Source organism: Mesoplodon mirus (genome assembly GCF_964341445.2).
Source record: "Mesoplodon mirus genome assembly, chromosome: 4".
In the NCBI taxonomy this organism is placed as follows: domain Eukaryota; kingdom Metazoa; phylum Chordata; class Mammalia; order Artiodactyla; family Ziphiidae; genus Mesoplodon; species Mesoplodon mirus.
Window position 1 is genome coordinate 102257996 of NC_138979.1, and position 20342 is coordinate 102278337.

Below are 20342 nucleotides of genomic sequence, written 5' to 3' on the forward strand. Positions count from 1 at the left end.
TGCTCTACAGCCCGTGAGCCAAAACTACTGAGTCCATGTGCCACAACTACTGAAGCCTGCGTGCCTAGAGCCCATGCTCCACAATGAGAAGCCACCACAATAAGAAGCCTGCGCACCGCAACGAAGAGTAACCCCCACTCACCGCAACTAGAGAAAGCTTGCGCGCAGCAACAAAGACCCAATCCAGCCAAAAAAAAAAAAAAAAAGAATGAAATTAGAACATTCTCTAACACCATACACAAAAATAAACTCAAAATGCATTAAAGACTGAAATGTAAGACCAGATACTATAAAACTCTTAGAGGAAAACACAGGCAGAACACTCTTCAACATAAATCACAGCAATATCTTTTTGGGTCCCCCCTCCTAGAGTAATTTAAAAAAAAAGGTAGCTAGTTAAACTTAAAAGCTTTTGCACAGCAAAGGAAACCATAAACAACATGAAAAGACAACCCACAGAATAGGAGAAAATATTCGGAAATGAAGCTACCAACAAGGGATTAATCTCCAAAATATACAAGCAGCTCATGTAGCTCAATATCAGAGAAACAAACAACCCAATCAAAAACTGGGCAGAAGATTTAAATAGACATTTCTCCAAAGAAGACATACAGATGGCCAAAAGGCACATGAAAAGATGCTCAACACTGCTAATTACTAGAGGAATGTAAATCAAAACTACAGTGAGGTATCACCTCACACCAGTCAGAATGGCCATCATCAAAAAATCTACAAACAATAAATGCTAGAGAGGATGTGGAGAAAAGGGAACCCTCCTACACTGTTGGTGGGAATGTAAATTGGTACAGCCACTATGGAGAACAGTATGGAGGTTCCTTAAAAAACTGAAAATAGAGCTTCCATATGATCCAGCAATCCCACTCCTGGGCATACATCCAAAGAAAACCATACTTTGAAAAGATACATTCACCCCAATGTTCATAGCAACGTTATTTACAGTAGCCAAGATGTGGAAGCAACATAAATGTCCATCTACAGATGAATGACTAAAGAAGATGTGGTCCATATATACAATGCAATATTACTCAGCCATAAAAAGAGAATGAAATAATGCCATTTGCAGCAACATGGATGGACCTAGATAGAGATTGTCATACTAAGTGAAGTAAGTCAGACAGAGAAAGACAATATATGATATCAATTATATGTGGCATCTAAAAAAATGATACAAAAGAACTTACTTATAAAACAGAAATAGACTCACAGACTTAGAAAACAAACTTATGGTTACCGAAGGGGAAAGGTGGGGGGTAAGGATAAATTAGGAGGTTGAGATTAACATATACACAATACTATATATAAAATAGATAATCAACAAGGACCTACTGTATAGCACAGGGAACTTTACTCAGTACTCTGTAATGGCCTATATGGGAGAAGAATCTGAAAAAGAACAGATGTATGTATAACTAAATCACTCTGCTGTATATCTGAAACTGACACATTGTAAATCAAATATACTCCAATATAAAAAAATAAAACAGTATGGAACTGGCAGGAAAAGACATAGAGCAATGGAACAGAAAACTTAGACTCAAAGCCCCACTTATATAGTCAATTAATATCTGACAAGGGAGCCAAGAACACCCAAGGGCAAAGGATAGTCTCTTTTCAACAAATGGTGCTGGGAAAACTGTATAAGCACATACAGAAAAATGAAATTGGACCCCTATGTCACACCATGCACAAAAATTAACCTGAAATAGATCAAAGACTTAAACATAAGACCTGATAGCAGAAAAACTCCTAGAAGAAAATGTAAGGAAGAAGTTCTTCAACATTGGTCTTGGCGGGACTTCCCTGGTGGTCCAGTGGGTAAGACTCCACACTCCCAATGCAGGGGGCCTGGGTTCAATCCCTGGTCGGGGAACTAGATCTGGCATGCTGCAACTAAGAGCCCGCATGCTGCAACTAAAAAAAGATCCTGCATGCTGCAACTAAGACCTGGCGCAGCCAAATAAATAAATATATAAATATTTTTAAAAATAGAGGACAAGGGGAAGATGGCGGAAGAGTAAGACGCAGAGATCACCTTCCTCCCCACAGATACACCAGAAATACATCTACACGTGGAACAACTCCTACAGAACACCTACTGAACGCTGAAGACCTCAGACCTCCCAAAAGGCAAGAAAGTCCCCACGTACCTGGGTAGGGCAAAAGAAAAAAGAATAAACAGAGACAAAAGGATAGGGACGGGACCTGCACCAGTGGGAGGGAGCTGTGAAGGAGGAAAGGTCTCCACACACTAGGAAGCCCCTTCGAGGGCGGAGACTGCGGGTGGCGGAGGGGGAAAGGTTCGGCACCGCAGAGGAGAGCGCAGCCACAGGGGTGCGGAGGGCAAAGCGGAGAGATTCCCGCACAGAGGATCGGTGCCGACCAGCACTCACCAGCCAGAGAGGCTTGTCTGCTCACCCGCCGGGGTGGGCGGGGCTGGGAGCTGAGGCTCAGGCTTTGGTTGGAGCGCAAGGAGAGGACTGGGGTTGGCGGTGTGAACACAGCCTGAAGGGGGGGGCTAGTGCGCCACGGCTAGCCGGGAGGGAGTCTGGGGAAAAGTCTGGACCTGCCGAAGAGGCAAGAGACTTTTTCTTCCCTCTTTGTTTCCTGGTGCGCGAGGAAAGGGGATTAAGAGCACTGCTTAAAGGAGATCCAGAGACGGGCGCGAGCTGCAGCTAAAAGCGCGGACCCGAGAGATGGGCATGAGAGGCTAAGACTGCTGCTTCCGCCACCAAGAAGCCTGTGTGCGAGCACAAGTCACTATCCACACCCCCCTTCCGGGGAGCCCGTGCAGCCCGCCACTGCCAGGGTCCCGGGATCCAGGGACAACTTCCCCAGGAGAACGCACCATGCGCCTCAGGCTGGTGCAACATCCCACTGGCCTCTGCCGCCGCAGGCTCGCCCCACACTCCGTGCCCCTCCCTCCCCCGCTCCCCGGCCTGAGTGAGCCAGAGTTCCCGAAGCAGCTGCTCCTTTAACCCCGTCCTGTCTGAGCAAAGAACAGATGCCCTCCGGCAACCTACATGCAGAGGCGGGGCCAAATCCAAAGCTGAGCTGTGAGAATAAAGAAGAGAAAGGGAAATCTCTCCCAGCAGCCTCAGAAACAGCGGATTAAAGCTCCACAATCAACTTGATGTACCCTGCATCTGTTGAATACATGAATAGACAATGAATCATCCCAAGTTGAGGAGGTGGACTTTTTTTTTTTTTTTTTTTTTTGCGGTATGCGGGCCTCTCACTGTTGTGGCCTCTCCCGTTGCGGAGCACAGGCTCCGGATGCGCAGGCTCAGCGGCCATGGCTCACAGGCCCAGCCGCTCCGCGGCATATGGGATCCTCCCGGACCAGGGCACGAACCCGTATCCCCTGCATCGGCAGGCGGACTCTCAACCACTGCGCCACCAGGGAGGCCCGAGGAGAGGGCTTTGAGAGCAAGATTTATTATTTTTTCCCCTTTTCCTCTTTTTGTGAGTGTGTATGTGTATGCTTCCGTGTGAGATTCTGTCTGTATAGCTTTGCTTCCACCATTTGTCCTAGGGTTCTATCCGTCCATTTCTTTTTTCCTTTAAAATTTTTTTTCTTAATAATATTTTTTCTCTTAATAACTTTATTTTATCTTTATTTTATCTTTTCTTTCTCTCTTTCTTTCCTTCCTTCCCTCCTTCCTTCCTCCCTCCTTTCTCTCTCTCTCTCTTTCTTTCTTTCTACTTTTTCTCCCTTTTATTCTGAGTCGTGTGGATGAAAGGCTCTTGGTGCTGCAGCCAGAAGTCAGTGCTGTGCCTCTGACGTGGGAGACCCAACTTCAGGACATTGGTCCACAAGAGACCTCCAGCTCCACATAATATCAAATGGCGAAAATCTCCCAGAGATCTCCATCTCAACACCAGCACCCAGCTTCACTCAACGACCAGAGAGCTACAGTGCTGGACACCCTATGCCAAACAACTAACAAGACAGGAACACAACCCCACCCATTATCAGAGAGGGGGCCTAAAATCATAATAAGTCCACAGACACCCCAAAACACACCACCAGACGTGGACCTGCCCACCAGAAAGACAAGATCCAGCCTCATCCACCAGAACACAGGCACTAGTCCCCTCCACCAGGAAGCCTACACAACCCACTGAACCAACTTTAGTCACTGGGGACAGACACCAAAAACAACGGGAACTACGAACGTGCAGCCTGCAAAAAGGAGACCCCAAACACAGTAAGATAAGCAAAATGAGAAGACACAAAAACACACAGCAGATGAAGGAGCAAGATAAAAACCCACCAGACCTAACAAATGAAGAGGAAATAGGCAGTCTACCTGAAAAAGAACTCAGAATAATGATAGTAAAGATGATCCAAAATCTTAGAAATAAAGAAAATGCAAGAAACATTCAACAAGGACCTAGAAGAACTAAAGATGAAACAAGCAATGATGAACAACACAATAAATGAAATTAAAACTACTCTAGATGGGATCAATAGCAGAATAACTGAGGCAGAAGAACGGATAAGTTACCAGGAAGATAAAATAGTGGAAATAACTACTGCAGAGCAGAATAAAGAAAAAAGAATGAAAAGAACTGAGGACAGTCTCAGAGACCTCTGGGACAACATTAAATGCACCAACATTCGAATTATAGGGGTTCCAGAAGAAGAAGAGAAAAAGAAAAGGACTGAGAAAATACTTGAAGAGATTATAGTTGAAAAATTCCCTAATATGGGAAAGGAAATAGTTAATCAAGTCCAGGAGGCACAGAGAGTCCCATACAGGATAAATCCAAGGAGAAATACGCCAAGACACATATTAACCAAACTTCCAAAAACTAAATACAAAGAAAACATATTAAAAGCAGCAAGGGAAAAACAACAAATAACACACAAGGGAATCCCCATCAGCTTAACAGCTGATCTTTCAGCAGAAACTCTGCAAGCCAGAGGGACTGGCAGGACATATTTAAAGTGATGAAGGAGAAAAACCTGCAACCAAGATTACTCTACCCAGCAAGGATCTCATTCAGATTTGATGGAGAAATTAAAACCTTTACAGACAAGCAAAAGCTGAGAGAGTTCAGCACCACCAAACCAGCTATACAACAAATGCTAAAGGAACTTCTTTAGGCAAGAAACACAAGAGAAGGAAAAGACCTACAATAACGAACCCAAAACAATTAAGAAAATGGGAATAGGAACATACATATCAATAATTACCTTAAATGTAAATGGACTAAATGCTCCCACCAAAAGACACAGATTGGCTGAATGGATACAAAAAACAAGACCCATATATACGCTGTCCATAAGAGACCCACTTCAGACCTAGAGACACATACAGACTGAAAGTAAGGGGATGGAAAAAGATATTCCATGCAAATGGAAACCAAAAGAAAGCTGGAGTAGCAATTCTCAGACAAAATAGACTTTAAAATAAAGACTATTAGAAGAGACAAAGAAGGACACTACATAATGATCAAGGGATCAATCCAAGAAGATATAACAATTGTAAATATTTATGCACCCAACACAGGAGCACCTCAATACATAAGGCAAATACTAACAGCCATAAAAGGGGGAATCGACAGTAACACAGTCATAATAGGGGACTTCAACACCCCACTTTCACCAATGGACAGGTCATCCAAAATGAAAATAAATAAGGAAATACAAGCTTTAAATGATACATTAAACAAGATGGACTTAATTGATATTTGTAGGACATTCCATCCAAAAACAACAGAATACACATTTTTCTCAAGTGCTCATGGAACATTCTCCAGGATAGATCATATCTTGGGTCACAAATCAAGCCTTGGTAAATTTAAGAAAATTGAAATCGTATCAAGTATCTTTCCTGACCACAACACTACGAGACTAGATATCAATTACAGGAAAAAATCTGTAAAAACTACAAACACATGGAGGCTAAACAATACACTACTTAATAACGAAGTGATCACTGAAGAAATCAAAGAAGAAATAAAAAAATACCTAGAAACAAATGACAACGGAGACATGACAACCTAAAACCTATGGGATGGGGCTTCCCTGGTGTCACAGTGGTTGAGATCCCACCTGCCGATGCAGGGGACGTGGGTTCGTGCCCCGGTCCGGGAAGATCCCACATGCCATGGAGCGGCTGGGCCCGTGAGCCATGGCTGCTGAGCCTGCACGTCCGGAGCCTGTGCTCCGCAACGGGAGAGGCCACAACAGTGAGAGGCCCACGTACAGCAAAAAAAAAAAAAAAACCTATGGGATGCAGCAAAAGGAGTTCTAAGAGGGAAGTTTATAGCAATACAATCCTACCTTAAGGAACAGGAAACATCTCGAATAAACAACCTAACCTTGCACCTAAAGCAATTAGAGAAAGAAGAACAAAAAAACCCCAAAGTTAGCAGAAGGAAAGAAATCATAAAAATCAGATCAGAAATAAATGAAAAAGAAATGAAGGAAACGATAGCAAAGATCAATAAAACTAAAAGCTGGTTCTTTGAGAAGATAAATAAAATTGATAAACCATTAGCCAGACTCATCAAGAAAAAAAAGGAGAAGACTCAAATCAATAGAATTAGAAATGAAAAAGGAGAAGTAACAACTGACACTGCAGAAATACAAAAGATCATGAGAGATTACTACAAGGAACTCTATGCCAATAAAATGGACAACCTGGAAGAAATGGACAAATTCTTAGAAATGCACAACCTGCCAAGACTGAATCAGGAAGAAATAGAAAATATGAATAGACCAATCACAAGCACTGAAATTGACACTGTGATTAAAAATCTTCCAACAAACAAAAGCCCAGGACCAGATGGCTTCACAGGCGAATTCTATCAAACATTTAGAGAAGAGCTAACACCCATCCTTCTCAAACTCTTTCAAAATATAGCAGAGGGAGGAACACTCCCAAACTCATTCTACGAGGCCACCATCACCCTGATACCAAAACCAGACAAGGATGTCACAAAGAAAGAAAACTACAGGCCAATATCCCTGATGAACATAGATGCAAAAATCCTCAACAAAATACTAGCAAACAGAATCCAACAGCACATTAAAAGGATCATACACCATGATCAAGTGGGGTTTATTCCAGGAATGCAAGGATTCTTCAATATATGCAAATCAATCAATGTGATACACCATATTAACAAACTGAAGGAAAAAAAACATATGATCATCTCAATAGATGCAGAGAAAGCTTTCGACAAAATTCAACACCTTTTATGATAAAAACCCTGCAGAAAGTAGGCATAGAGGGCACTTTCCTCAACATAATAAAGGCCATATATGACAAACCCACAGCCAACATCGTCCTCAATGGTGAAAAACTGAAACCATTTCCACTAAGATCAGGAACAAGACAAGGTTGCCCACTCTCACCACTCTTATTCAACATAGTTTTGGAAGTTTTAGCCACAGCAATCAGAGAAGAAAAGGAAATAAAAGGAATCCAAATTGGCAAAGAAGAAGTAAAGCTGTCACTGTTCACAGATGACATGATACTATACATCGAGAATCCTAAAGATGCTACCAGAAAACTACTAGAGGTAATCAATGAATTTGGTAAAGTAGCAGGATACAAAATTAATGAACAGAAATCTCTGGCACTCCTATACACTAATGATGAAAAATCTGAAAGTGAAATCAAGAAAACACTCCCATTTACCACTGCAACAAAAAGAATAAAATATCTAGGCATAAACCTACCTAAGGAGACAAAAGACCTGTATGCAGAAAATTATAAGACACTGATGAAAGAAATTAAAGATGATACAAATAGATGGAGAGATATACAATGTTCTTGGATTGGAGAATCAACATTGTGAAAATGACTCTACTACCCAAAGCAATCTACAGATTCAATGAAATCCCCATCAAACTACCAATGGCACTTTTCACAGAACTAGAACAAAAAATTTCAAAATTTGTGAAAAGACCCCGAATAGCCAAAGCAATCTTGAGAACGAAACACAGAACTGGAGGAATCAGGCTCCCTGACTTCAGACTATACTACAAAGCTACAGTAATCAAGAGAGTACGGTACTGGCACAAAAACAGAAAGATAGATCAATGGGACAGGATAGAAAGCCCAGAGATAAACCCACGCACATATGGTCACCTTATCTTTGATAAAGGAGGCAGGAATGTACAGTGGAGAAAGGACAGCCTCTTCAATAAGTGGTGCTGGCAAGACTGGACAGGGACATGTAAAAGTATGAGATTAGATCACTCCCTAACACCATACACAAAAATAAGCTCAAAATGGATTAAAGACCTAAATGTAAGGCCAGAAACTATCAAACTCTTAGAGGAAAACATAGGCAGTACACTCTATGACATAAATCACAGCAAGATCCTTTTTGACCCACCTCCTAGAGAAATGGAAATAAAAAGAAAAATAAACAAATGGGACCTAATGAAACTTCAAAGCTTTTGCACAGCAAAGGAAACCATAAACAAGACCAAAAGACAACCCTCAGAATGGGAGAAAATATTTGCAAATGAAGCAACTGACAAAGGATTAATCTCCAAAATTTATAAGCAGCTCAGGCAGCTCAATAACAAAAAAACAAACAACCCAATCCAAAAATGGGCAGAAGACCTAAATAGACATTTCTCCAAAGAAGATATACAGATTGCCAACAAACACATGAAAGGATGCTCAACATCATTAATCATTAGAGAAATGCAAATCAAAACTACAATGAGATATCATCTCACACCAGTCAGAATGGCCATCATCAAAAAATCTAGAAACAATAAATGCTGGAGAGGGTGTGGAGAAAAGGGAACACTCTTGCACTGCTGGTGGGAATGTGAATTGGTACAGACACTATGGAGAACAGTATGGAGGTTCCTTAAAAAACTACAAATAGAACTACCATATGACCCAGCCATCCCACTACTGGGCATATACCCTGAGAAAACCATAATTCAAAAAGAGTCATGTACCAAAATGTTCATTGCAATTCTATTTACAATAGCCCGGAGATGGAAACAACCTAAGTGTCCATCATCGGATGAATGGATAAAGATGATGTGGCATATATATACAATGGAATATTACTCAGCCATAAAAAGAAACGAAATTGAGCTATTTGTAATGAGGTGGATGGACCTAGAGTCTGTCATACAGAGTGAAGTAAGTCAGAAAGAGAAAGACAAATACCATATGCTAACACATATATATGGAATTTAAGAAAAAAAATGTCATGAAGAACCTAGGGGTAAGACAGGAATAAAGACACAGACCTACTAGAGAATGGATTTGAGGATATGGGGAGGGGGAAGCGTAAGCTGTGACAAAGCGAGAGAGTGGCATGGACATATATACAGTACCAAACGTAAAACAGATAGCGAGTGGGAAGCAGCTGCATAGCACAGGGAGATCAGCTCAGTGCTTTGTTACCACCTAGAGGGGTGGGATCGGGAGGGTGGGAGGGAGGGAGACGCAAGAGGGAAGAGATATGGGAACATATGTATATGTATAACTGATTCACTTTGTTATAAAGCAGAAACTAACACACCATTGTAAAGCAATTATACTCCAATAAAGATGTAAATAATAATAATAATAATAAAATTAAATTAAAAATAGAAAACAGTGGTCTTTGCAATGATTTTTTTTGGATGTGACACCAAAAACACAAACAACAAAAGAAAAAGAAAACACAGAGTGGGACTATATCAAACTTAAAAGCTTCTGCACGGCAAAAGAAACAACAAAATGAAAAGGCAACCTACAGAATGGGAGAAAATATATGCAAATCATATATTTGATAAGGGGTTAAAATCCAAAACAGAAAGAACTCATTCAACTCAATAACAACAACCAAAACCCCCAAACAATCCTGTTGAAAAATGGGCAGAGGTACTAAATAGACTTTATTCCAAAGAAGATATCCAAATGGCCAACAGGAATATGAAAAGATGGTCAACATCTCCAACTATCAGGGAAATGCAAATCAAAACCACAATGAGATATCACCTCACACCTGTTACAGTGGCTGTCTTTTTTTTTTTTTTTTAAATATTTTGGCCACAGTGCACAGCATGTGGGATCTTAGTTCTCTGACCAGGAATTGAACCCGTGCCCCCTGCAGTGGAAGCATGGTGTCTTAACCACTGGACCACCAGGGAAGTCCCAAATAAATCTAGATGAAATGGGTAAGTTCCTTGAAAAGTAGAAAATACCAGAAGTGCTACAAGAAGAAATAAATGTCTTAAATAGATTAATAGGTTTTAAATATATTGAATCAGTGAAGATTTTCTCTCCTAAAACAACCTAACTTACATAATTTTTCAGGTTAGTTCAATCAAACTTTCAGTAAAAATTCTTGTCTTACATTAACTGTTCTAAAAAACAGGAAAACAGTTATAGACACCAAGCTCATTTTATAAGGCTTATATAATCTTTATTCCACAACCACATAAGAACAATACAGGAAGAGAAAAGTATAGTCTATTTCACTAGTAAATGTAGATGCAAAAATTCCAACACTGTTTTGGCTAACTAAATCCAACAGTACATTAAAAAATAAAACATCACGCTCAAGTATGGTTTATCTCAGGAAGATTCAACATCTGAAAATCTAAACAGGAATTTATCTTATGAATAGACTGAGGAGAAAAAGAACTCAGAGCAAAAAACTGCACCTTAGGGCTTCCCTGGTGGCGCAGTGGTTGAGCGTCCGCCTGCCAATGCAGGGGACACGGGTTTGTGCCCCAGTCCGGGAAGATCCCACATGCCACGGAGCGGCTGGGCCCGTGAGCCATGGCTGCTGAGCCTGCGCGTCCGGAGCCTGTGCTCCGCAACGGGAGAGGCCACAACAGTCAGAGGCCTGCGTACCGCAAAAAAACAAAACAAAAAAAACTGCACCTTAACTGATACAGAATAAGTAGTGATAAAATTCAACATCTATTTATTATAAAAACTCACAGCAAACTAGGAAGAGAAGGTAATTTTTTTAAACTTGATAAACTCATATGCCAAAGCCTACAGCAAACACTAAAGTAATAGAGAAACTTTAGATCCATCATCTTTAAGAGCCAACAAATCAAGGATGCCCATTATCACCTCTATTGTTTAACATAGCTTATATCAACTATCAACCCAGCTGTTGAATGCCGTACTAGAGATCCTAGTTAAGGCTGTAAGAAAATAAAGAAGCAAAAGTTGAAAAATTGGAAGGAAAATTGTAAAACTTTCAATAATTGCAAATGATATGATCATTAGTGAGGAAAATCAATAGAATTAACAGACAAACCATTAAAACTAAAAAAAAAAAAAAAGACTTCAATAAGTTGCCAGGTATAAGATTAACCTACAAAAATTAATACCACAATTTTTCTATATAAGTAGTAACCAACTAAAGATAAAATTAACAAAAAAATCTATTATGTATGTAGCAATTAATTTTTAAAATCTTTTTGTTGAAGTACTAAAATACATACAGAAAAGTGCACCAACTGTTTAAGTTTACAGCTTGAAGAATTCTCACAAAATGAACACACCTGTATAACCAGCATCCTGAAAGGCCCACCCATGTCCTTTCCACCTACCAAAGGCAAATGCTATCCTGACATCTAACACCAGATTAGTGCTGCTTGTTTTTAAACCTTATATAAAGATTCATATGGTATGTATACCTTTTTAAAAAATGAAAAAGGAGAGAAAGAGATCCAAAAGGGGGTGAGTATGATATGCATTTGCAAGACACTGTCCCCTTTTCCTCCCTGGTACACTCTCTTTTATTACTTTAAGCTGTTATTATTGTTACAATTATAGCTGTCAAAGTATTAGCTTCCAAGAGTCTGAGCTTCAATTCTTGGTCTATCATTTTTACAAACTGGAAATATAATTTTTTTTAAAAAAATTTATTTATTTATTTATTTTGCAGTACACAGGCCTCTCACTGTTGTGGCCTCTCCCAACGCGGAGCACAGGCTCCGGATGCGCAGGCTCAGTGGCCATGGCTCACGGGCCCAGCCGCTCCACAGCATGTGGGATCCTCCCAGACCGGGGCACGAACCCGTGTCCCCTGCATTGGCAGGTGGACTCTCAACCACTGCGCCACTAGGGAAGCCCTGGAAATATAATTTTGAGCAACATATGCGTTTCAAAATTTCACAAGGGAACAATTTTGAAATTCTATGTTATTAATTTAATAAAATTTTACTTTCCTCCATTAACTATATTTCCCAAAGAGTTACCACAAAAATGATAACAGAAGAGAAATCAAGTCAATAAGATGAAAGTGAGTGAAGGCACCAGCCCCCTGGACAACAGCTGCCTTGGCTACAGATGGAGAGGCAGTGTCTTGAAAGTCTGAATGGACAGAAATATGTATTCTGGGTAGTTTAGATATTTACTTTCCCATAAGGAATCAAATCAAGTGATACTTCAAGGTCACCTCAAGATCTGATATTCTATGTCTACATCACAGCTCTGTCTCCAGTGCCCTGGAATTTTTGAGATAGTGACCAGAAAAGGAAATCATATTCATGATAGATTACTGTGCTTCCAACATGAGTATATCTGACACTAATCTTAGCAATTTTAGACACTGACCCTAGTGCCCCTGTGCTTCAAAATCACCTGCAGAGGTTTGTTGATTGGCTGGTGTAAATACAAGTACCTACCAGTACTGACTCCCTCCTGACCTATGAGTCAGAAACTCTGGAGATAAGGATTTGGTGCAAGTGCACGTTTTCAGATTTCTCCACATCATTCTATGCATAGCCAGAGTTGAAAACCACTAACACAGTTAACACAACTAACAAAAGATCTCATTTCACATTATCACACACCTGTGCATCAAATCCTATTATAAGCCACAGAACATATGCCCATTTGAAAAATTACTGGTCACAATGTAAGTTGGTAGATGAAGCACAATTCACTTAAAAACACTGAACTAGGAGTCAAAGACTTGTTTCTGAGCTCACCTTTGTTACTCACTATGTGACATCAGAGAAGTTAGCTTTCTGAGAATTTTTTTCATTTATAAGAATGGAAAAATATTACTTGTTCTGCCTTCCTAAAATTATCATGTCCATAAATTAAAGAATACATAATAAAGCCATTCTAAAATATAAGTAAGGCACTAAATTTAGTCAGAATCAGTTGATTCCCTGAAGTCATTGCCAACTATACAGACAGACTCAAAGTGCTGACAGTCTGAAATGAAACCAAGACCTCCCTTTATTCAACTAATTAATTAACTAACTAGCTAATAATCAAACTCCTGTCAGGTGGGAAAAGGCTAAGGCAGTTCTATTATTAAAAACAGAGAAAATGCTTTTATTTTCTACTTCCTGCCCTTCAACTCTCTCAATTCCCTCCAAGCTAAGTTCTAATCACATTAAGAAGAAACAAAAGTCAAGTACTCAATTTTGGGGGAATTAACCTATTTTCTTCTGAAGAAAATATACTAAGACAAACCTCAGCCACAGTACTCCGTATACGATCCACCACCTGCTCAAAGTCCACCAGGCTGAAGAGGGGTTGCTGCTTGAGACGATGCAGCTCTGCAGCAAAAGTGTCCTCCTGGTTTTTCAAAATGGATCCTGCAAAACAGGAAGGCACTGTCAAAGGAAGACAGGGAACCTGCACAGGCAAGGGTTTCTCATCCCAGTGCCACAGTTATTTCACCTGCTTCTCAGGTAAGCATGTCACTCACAGCTGTGCTGAAATCTCAAAACATAAAGGTCAGTAACCACCCACTCTGCCCAGGCAGACTTTGGGGCCACACAGCATCAAATAAGCCTTTGAGGATGGGGTACGGTTGGGCAAGGAGATTCCTACCTTTCCTAGTCAGGTTTACATTTTGATTCTCGAACATCTGGACAGATTCTCCAACAAACAGGATTTTTTCAGCAACCCTCACTGGAATGTAGGACGGCAGAATCTCCGCTCGCAGAGAAAACTGCTTTAGAGATGGTGCCAGCATGTTCTCTTCTTCTATCAGGCGCTGGTCAAAGAAATAATCCGTATCAGAGATGATGTAGGAAGTGAGAAAGGGAAAGCAAGGAAACATCCGGCAGGTCTCCCAACTCGTGATTTACATTTTCTAGAAGCAGGGACCTTAAATCTGAAGTTGCATAATTGTTACATTACTGGTGCTAGAGAAATGTATTCCATTTTTAGGCAGCAAGATAGCATGGTGGAAATAGCAGTGGTTTTATTAACATTAGGATTTTAGCCCTCTGCCTTGGCTGTGTAAAAACTTGTGCAGTAGGTCTGGAACCCAGTCTCCTTACTTGTACCATGGAATAATTGATCTTTGTTTTTTTCCAGATCTACATGTCTATGATTTATTATCATGTGCATATGCCTGCTCTGCCCAGCTCTTTACACAAGCCTGACTCATTTAGCCAAGTGGTTCTCAAAGCCTGGCTCCTGGACCAGCACCATTGGCCTCACTTGGGAGCTTGTTAGAAATGCAAATTTTCAAGCCCCTCCCCAGATTTACAGAAAACCTGGGGGATAGGGCCAGCAGTCCGTGTTTTAACTAGCTCTCCAGGTGATTCTGAGGCACTCTACAGTTTGAGAACCACTGATCTAGCCCACTCACCACCCAATCACTCAGGCCCCTTCTGTTCCCTGACTTGCTTTTTTTTTGTGTGTGTGGTACATGGGCCTCTCCCATTGCGGAGCACAGGCTCCGGACGCACAGGCTCAGCAGCCATGGCTCACGGGCGCAGCCCCTCCGCGGCATGTGGGATCCTCCCGGACCGGGGCACAAACCCATGTCCCCTGCATCAGCAGGCGGACTCCCAACCACTGCGCCACCGGGGAAGCCCCCCTGAATTGCTTTTGAGTTGGCCCTTATCCAGCTCCAACTGGAACTTTAGGCTCCATACTCCTGACTTTGATCTCTGCTATTCACCCTTTTAGTTTTGGGCTTGGGTGCTGGTGTGCCTCGGGGCACTATCCTAGACCCTCTTCTCCTCTGGCTCTCAACACTCTTCCTAGACAATCACATCTTCTTCTAAGGCTGAACTGATCATCCTAAGAGATATTTTTAATCTTTCTGCATCACAGGACTCTGCAATTATAAAAGCTACGGACCTTCCAGAAGAATATATAACCGTACACTTCACAGACCCTGACGCCACTCGTGGACCCCAAATTAAAAACTTCTGTATGCCAACGACTCCTAAAACTTTAAACTAGATTACTCTCATGAGCTCTAGGCCCAGCCCACTGGTCATTTCCTACAAGTACCTCAAACTCAATGTGTCCAAAGTTAGACCCATCTTCTTTCCCCTGACACCAGCAATCCATGTTCCTTATCATCACCACTCGCCCACTACTAAAGGCAGAGACTTGGGCATCATCCTTGATTCTTCCCTCTGGACCCATAGCCAATCAATCTCTACGACCTACCTGTTCCAGCTCCTTAATATCTCTCAAGCCTCTTTATTCTTCACCATATTTACTGTTCCCACCCTTGGTGTAGGCCACCCTTATTATTCAGCTAATGTCCCCAACATTCTCCTAACTGAACTACTTGCTGCTAATCTTAATTTTTTAAAAAACAATTCCCCACACTGTTTCTAGAGTGATCTATCATAAAGTCTGATCTAACATACAGAGGTAGGTTAACCTCTTGCCTAAAATTCTTCACGGTTCCCAGCTCTCTTCAGGCTCAAGTCTAAATTCCTTCCCTTTGTTTACAAGGGCTTTCATGATCTTACCTCTGCTCATCTCAAAAGCTTCATTGACTGCCAATTCCCCCCCCCCACTGTCCCTTACACTCTACATCTCAGCCTTTATTTACTTGACTCAATTGAATTACTAATGGTTCCACAAATGAGCCATGTCCTTCATGGCCTCTGTACTTTACACAGTCCTTCCCTTTGCTTGGAATTTTTTTTTTCTTTTTGACTGTGCGGCATGTGGGAATCTTAGTTCCCCGACCAGGGATCAAACCTGCACCCCCTGCATTGGAAGCTTGGAGTTTTAACCACTGGACCGTGAGGGAAGTCCTCCTCCTAAACTCTTTGCCATTTAGGCATACATTCCACTGAAAAGCCTTCTCTAGTTACTCTAAGACCATGTTCCCAGAATACCCAGACTTACTCTTTCCAGAGCACTTAGTACACTGTAATATATCTTCCACTAAACTATAAGCTCTTTAAGGACAGGGACTACCACATTTTATTTGTTTATGCAGTTGTGGCATGTGGAACAGTACCTGGCATATAACAGGCATTCAATAAAACGTTGTAACAGGATAAATGAATGGACGAATGGATAAGAACAATACAAGGACTTTGGGGAGTCTAATCAAAACTCTAAACTAGGGGCTTCCCTGGTGGCACAGTGGTTGAGGGTCCACCTGCCGATGCAGGGGACACACGTTTGTGCCCCGGTCCAGGAAGATCCCACATGCCGCGGAGCGGCTGGGCCCGTGAGCCATGGCCGCTGAGCCTGCGCGTCCGGAGCCTGTGCTCCGCAACGGGAGAGGCCACAACCGTGAGAGGCCCGCGTACCGCAAAAAAAAACCCCTCTAAACTGCATGTAAAAGCTCTGGGTACCTACAAGACTACCTGAAGAGACAAGACTTATTATTATTCTCTTAAACGTGTATACCAGGAAGAGGGGAAACAAAAGGAATCTCACAAATATATTTTCTATTTTATAGTCTCACATTGTTAGGCATTAAGTTTAAGTATTAAGCTAAGATAAAGCCAAGTGTTTACATCTAAAAAATTTATGCAAGGTGCCCAGGCTATGATGAGCTGGGGGCTGGGGGCAGGGGCAAGTCACCAAAAGGTCATCTAGCTGTAGACTTTTCCGACTCCTGGCAGGAGAAGGCTAGGCTTCTGGTTGGGCTCTCACCAAGTCCTGGAGTTCTCTCAGTTGTTTTCCTGTCAGTCCCCCAATGCCCAGATCCTCCTCATCCTCTTCTGGCTGGGCACTGACATTACCAGAAGATGGACCCTGTTTGATAAAGAACTCTTCGTGCTGGTCCAAGAGGAGTCCATGTAGCATCCAGGCTGAGAGCTGCTTATACATGACCCCGTGACACACGGCCAGGATTCTGAGTGGAGAGGAAAGCAAGAGCCTTAGAAGTCCACTAAGAGGGACACTAAACCCATGCTTTAAACTGCTACAGGATAAACAGAGGCCTGAGGGTTTGGTCAGCAGAAGGGAAATGACCAATTAAGCTAAAAATAATTGTGCTATTTTAACTTAAATGTCTGCAGATGAACTAAATGGTTAAATTTCCAAACTTGTAGCCAGTGTACTAAAGTCTGAAATGTTCAGTAAATATTCTGATAGTCTTTTAGAAGAAGCACATTTTTTTCCCTCTTTTTGAGTAAAGTAAGTTTCAAAATGGATGATTCCTTTTAAAATTAAATGGACTTACAGGAGTCTCTTTTTGGCTAACACAGTATTCAATTAGTTTTTATTTTTGGTGGAATCACATAAGGAAAGTAGATTCAGTATGTGAGAAGCTGATATACCTGAAAAAGTATTATCCAACAAAATCCAGAGACTGAAACAAAATGCAGAAAGGTTGCTGGAGAGTGGGATATATTCACACGGTCTCAAGGGATCACATCTCAGATAACATATTAATGACAAAGGGGAAAACGTCCCTCTAATACAGAGAGATCTGGTGGAAAACACCTAAACCAAGTGATGAAACTTAACACCAGTAATGGGACAAACTTACTTTTTGTGCTTTCTGATATGCTGTAACAGGAAATAATATGACCTATGTAGTATTCTTGCCTACAAGAATGTTCAATCTGAATCTAATCATGAGGAAATAATCAGAAAAATCCAGATTGTGGAACATTCTACAGGCAGTCTTTGATCATACTCCACATTTAATACAGTTGTAATCATAAAATTTTGTATCCTTTTTTCAGATAGTATTATAAAAAATATTTTTACATGTTATAGCATTTGTAATTTTAATTGCGTTATATATAGTCTATCAAGTGAATATATCTTTAATCAGCTTTCTTCTGCTGCTGGTAATTTTCTAATTTCTTAATATAGTAGACAACATTGCAGTGAATGATGATTGTGCATATGGTTATTTTCTTCTTTTGAATAATTTTGTTAGGATAAAATTTTTAAGAGTGGCATTATAAGATTATAAAGCTACTCAAAATACACGTTTAGACATAGCTAAGCATAATCCAGCACATGTAGTGGAAATTCTCCAAGGATAATGAGATCCAAAAATGAAAAAGGACTGCCTCAAGGTCATCTAGGCAGCTAGAGCCTTGCTTGAATACTCAACACTTTATTAAAACCCCCTTTTTGCAATTTCTGAGCCACCGTAAGGGTTACATGGGCTCCTTTGCTCATGGGGCTTTTCCATCCTGGTCATAACTTTCCCCAGAAGGAAACCTGAGACGATCTGAAAATAAAACTTGTGCAAAATCAAGTCACTTGACCACCCACTCCACCTCCCAACCCCAATGAAGCCATGACTTACTTTTCTAGTGCACTGCGAACAGGAGGCAAACCTCCACAGCTGTGTTTGTACACTGTTTCCAGGATTTGACAACCATGAATCTGTGGAAAATACAGCCTTGTCAAGCTGAATTCCATTTTAATAGTTCATGTAGCACAATCTCATATTCTATATTCAATCCAGAGGGCATAATCTGCAGAGAATGGGGATAAACTTTCTCATAAGATTTTTGTATAGTTCTGATCTGACTCCAATGCCAATGTGTGGGGGCTTTCCCCACACTACCAAGCAATCCTCTGACACCAGCTTGGGGGTCCTACAATCCAACTCAATTCTGATACTATCCACCCAGAGATAGCATCAGATTCCACAGGTTAAGGGCTCAGCCCCACAAGACTGCCCTCCATTTCCGAAGCCAATCACAAGTTCAGGTTGTTCCCTGTGCTTCCAACTGCCTGATTAATAGATCAGAGGTTCCCCCTCCCTGGATTCCACTAATTTGCTAGAGCAGCTCACAGAACTCAGGAAACCCACTTATTCACTAGATTACCTATTTACGAAGGATACTAAAGGATACAAATCAACACCCAGATGAAAAGGATACACAGGGCGAGGTCCCGAACAAAGGAGCTTCTGCCTGGCATAGTGCCACATAGAGGCACTCTGGCTCACCAACATGGAAGTTCTCCAAACCCCGTCCTTTTGGGTTTTTATGGAGCCTTCATTACACAGGCAGGATTAATTAAATCACTGGCCATTGGTGATTGAACTCAATTTCCAGCTCTCTCCCCTCTGCCCTCCTCTCTCCCCAGAGGTCAGGTGGAAATGGTGGGACTGAAAGTTCCAACCCTCCAATCACGTGGGTGGTTCCCCTGGCAACCAGCCCCATACTTAAGTGCTTTCCCCAAATCACCTCATTAACAAACTCAGGTGTGGTAGAAAGGGGTTTGTTATGAATATCAAGTCACCTTTATTGCTCTTATTACTTAGGAAATTCTGAGTTTTAGAAGCTCTGTGCCAGAAACGGGACAAAGACCAAATCTATATTTCTTATTATAAATCACAACATCACAATAGCTGTTCTCGAAGTATGGACCCTCCACCTCCCTGCCCCTCCCCATCCCACCCCATCCCCCAGCAGCATCTGCAACACCTGGAAACTTGTAAGAAATGCAAATTCTTGGGCCTCACTCCAGACCTACTGAATCAGAATCTCTGGGGTAGGGCCCAGCGATCTGATTTTAACAATCTGCTCCAGGTGATTCTAATGCACAATGAAGTTTGAGAACTACTGCACTAAGGAAAAACCAGAATCATTTAGAGTTGAAATTCCAAGAAAAGAGGTAAAGAAAGCTCTTACTTCAGATTAAGGCCTAATTCAGACTACTTACAAGGTATACACTTTTCTAAAAATCTGCTTCCTCTTTCAATGTCCTTTTGCCTCTGTTTTTTTTTTTAACTGCTTTATTGAGGTATAATTTATATACAATAAATTCACCTATTTTAAGGGTACTTTCAACAACTTTTAGTAAATTTACAGCATTGTGCAACCATCAACGTAATCCAGTTTTATAACATTTCCATCACTCTAAAAGGATCCCCTGTGCCTGTTTGCACTCCCCCATTCTCACCCACAACCTCATTTTTTGAGCCTTAGCACTCAGCTTCCTACAACCTCCTCGGCAGGAAGGAAGGTTCACCCATCTGCAATCCCTCTACTCATTTTCCACTCTCCTTCCTGTGGCCAATGGAAGCTCAAAGTCAACTGAGATGTGCCGGCATGTATGGACCCTTACACTAACCCCACTTACCTAGAAGTTCCCCTCCAATTTTGGGAGATGGTTTAGTAGAGTGGTTAAGAGCATAGTATTTGGAGTCAGACAGCC

At 41.4% G+C, this 20342-nt stretch overlaps 1 protein-coding gene across 3 annotated transcripts in view; it reads right to left on the reverse strand.

Moving 5' to 3' along the window:
* The window catches only part of TUBGCP4 (tubulin gamma complex component 4), a 58911-nt gene that overhangs the window by 18989 nt on the left and 19580 nt on the right, over nucleotides 1–20342 (reverse strand). For all 3 annotated transcript variants that reach the window (XR_014293717.1, XM_082617370.1, XM_082617371.1), the window contains 4 exons: nucleotides 18478–18557; nucleotides 16860–17061; nucleotides 13818–13983; nucleotides 13455–13579 (listed from right to left, as the gene is read on the reverse strand). Coding sequence is in view for 2 of the 3 variants with exons in the window: in XM_082617370.1 (XP_082473496.1) it covers nucleotides 13455–13579; nucleotides 13818–13983; nucleotides 16860–17061; nucleotides 18478–18557 (573 nt within the window). In the remaining variant the exon portion in view is untranslated. The remainder of the gene's footprint in view (nucleotides 1–13454; nucleotides 13580–13817; nucleotides 13984–16859; nucleotides 17062–18477; nucleotides 18558–20342) is intronic.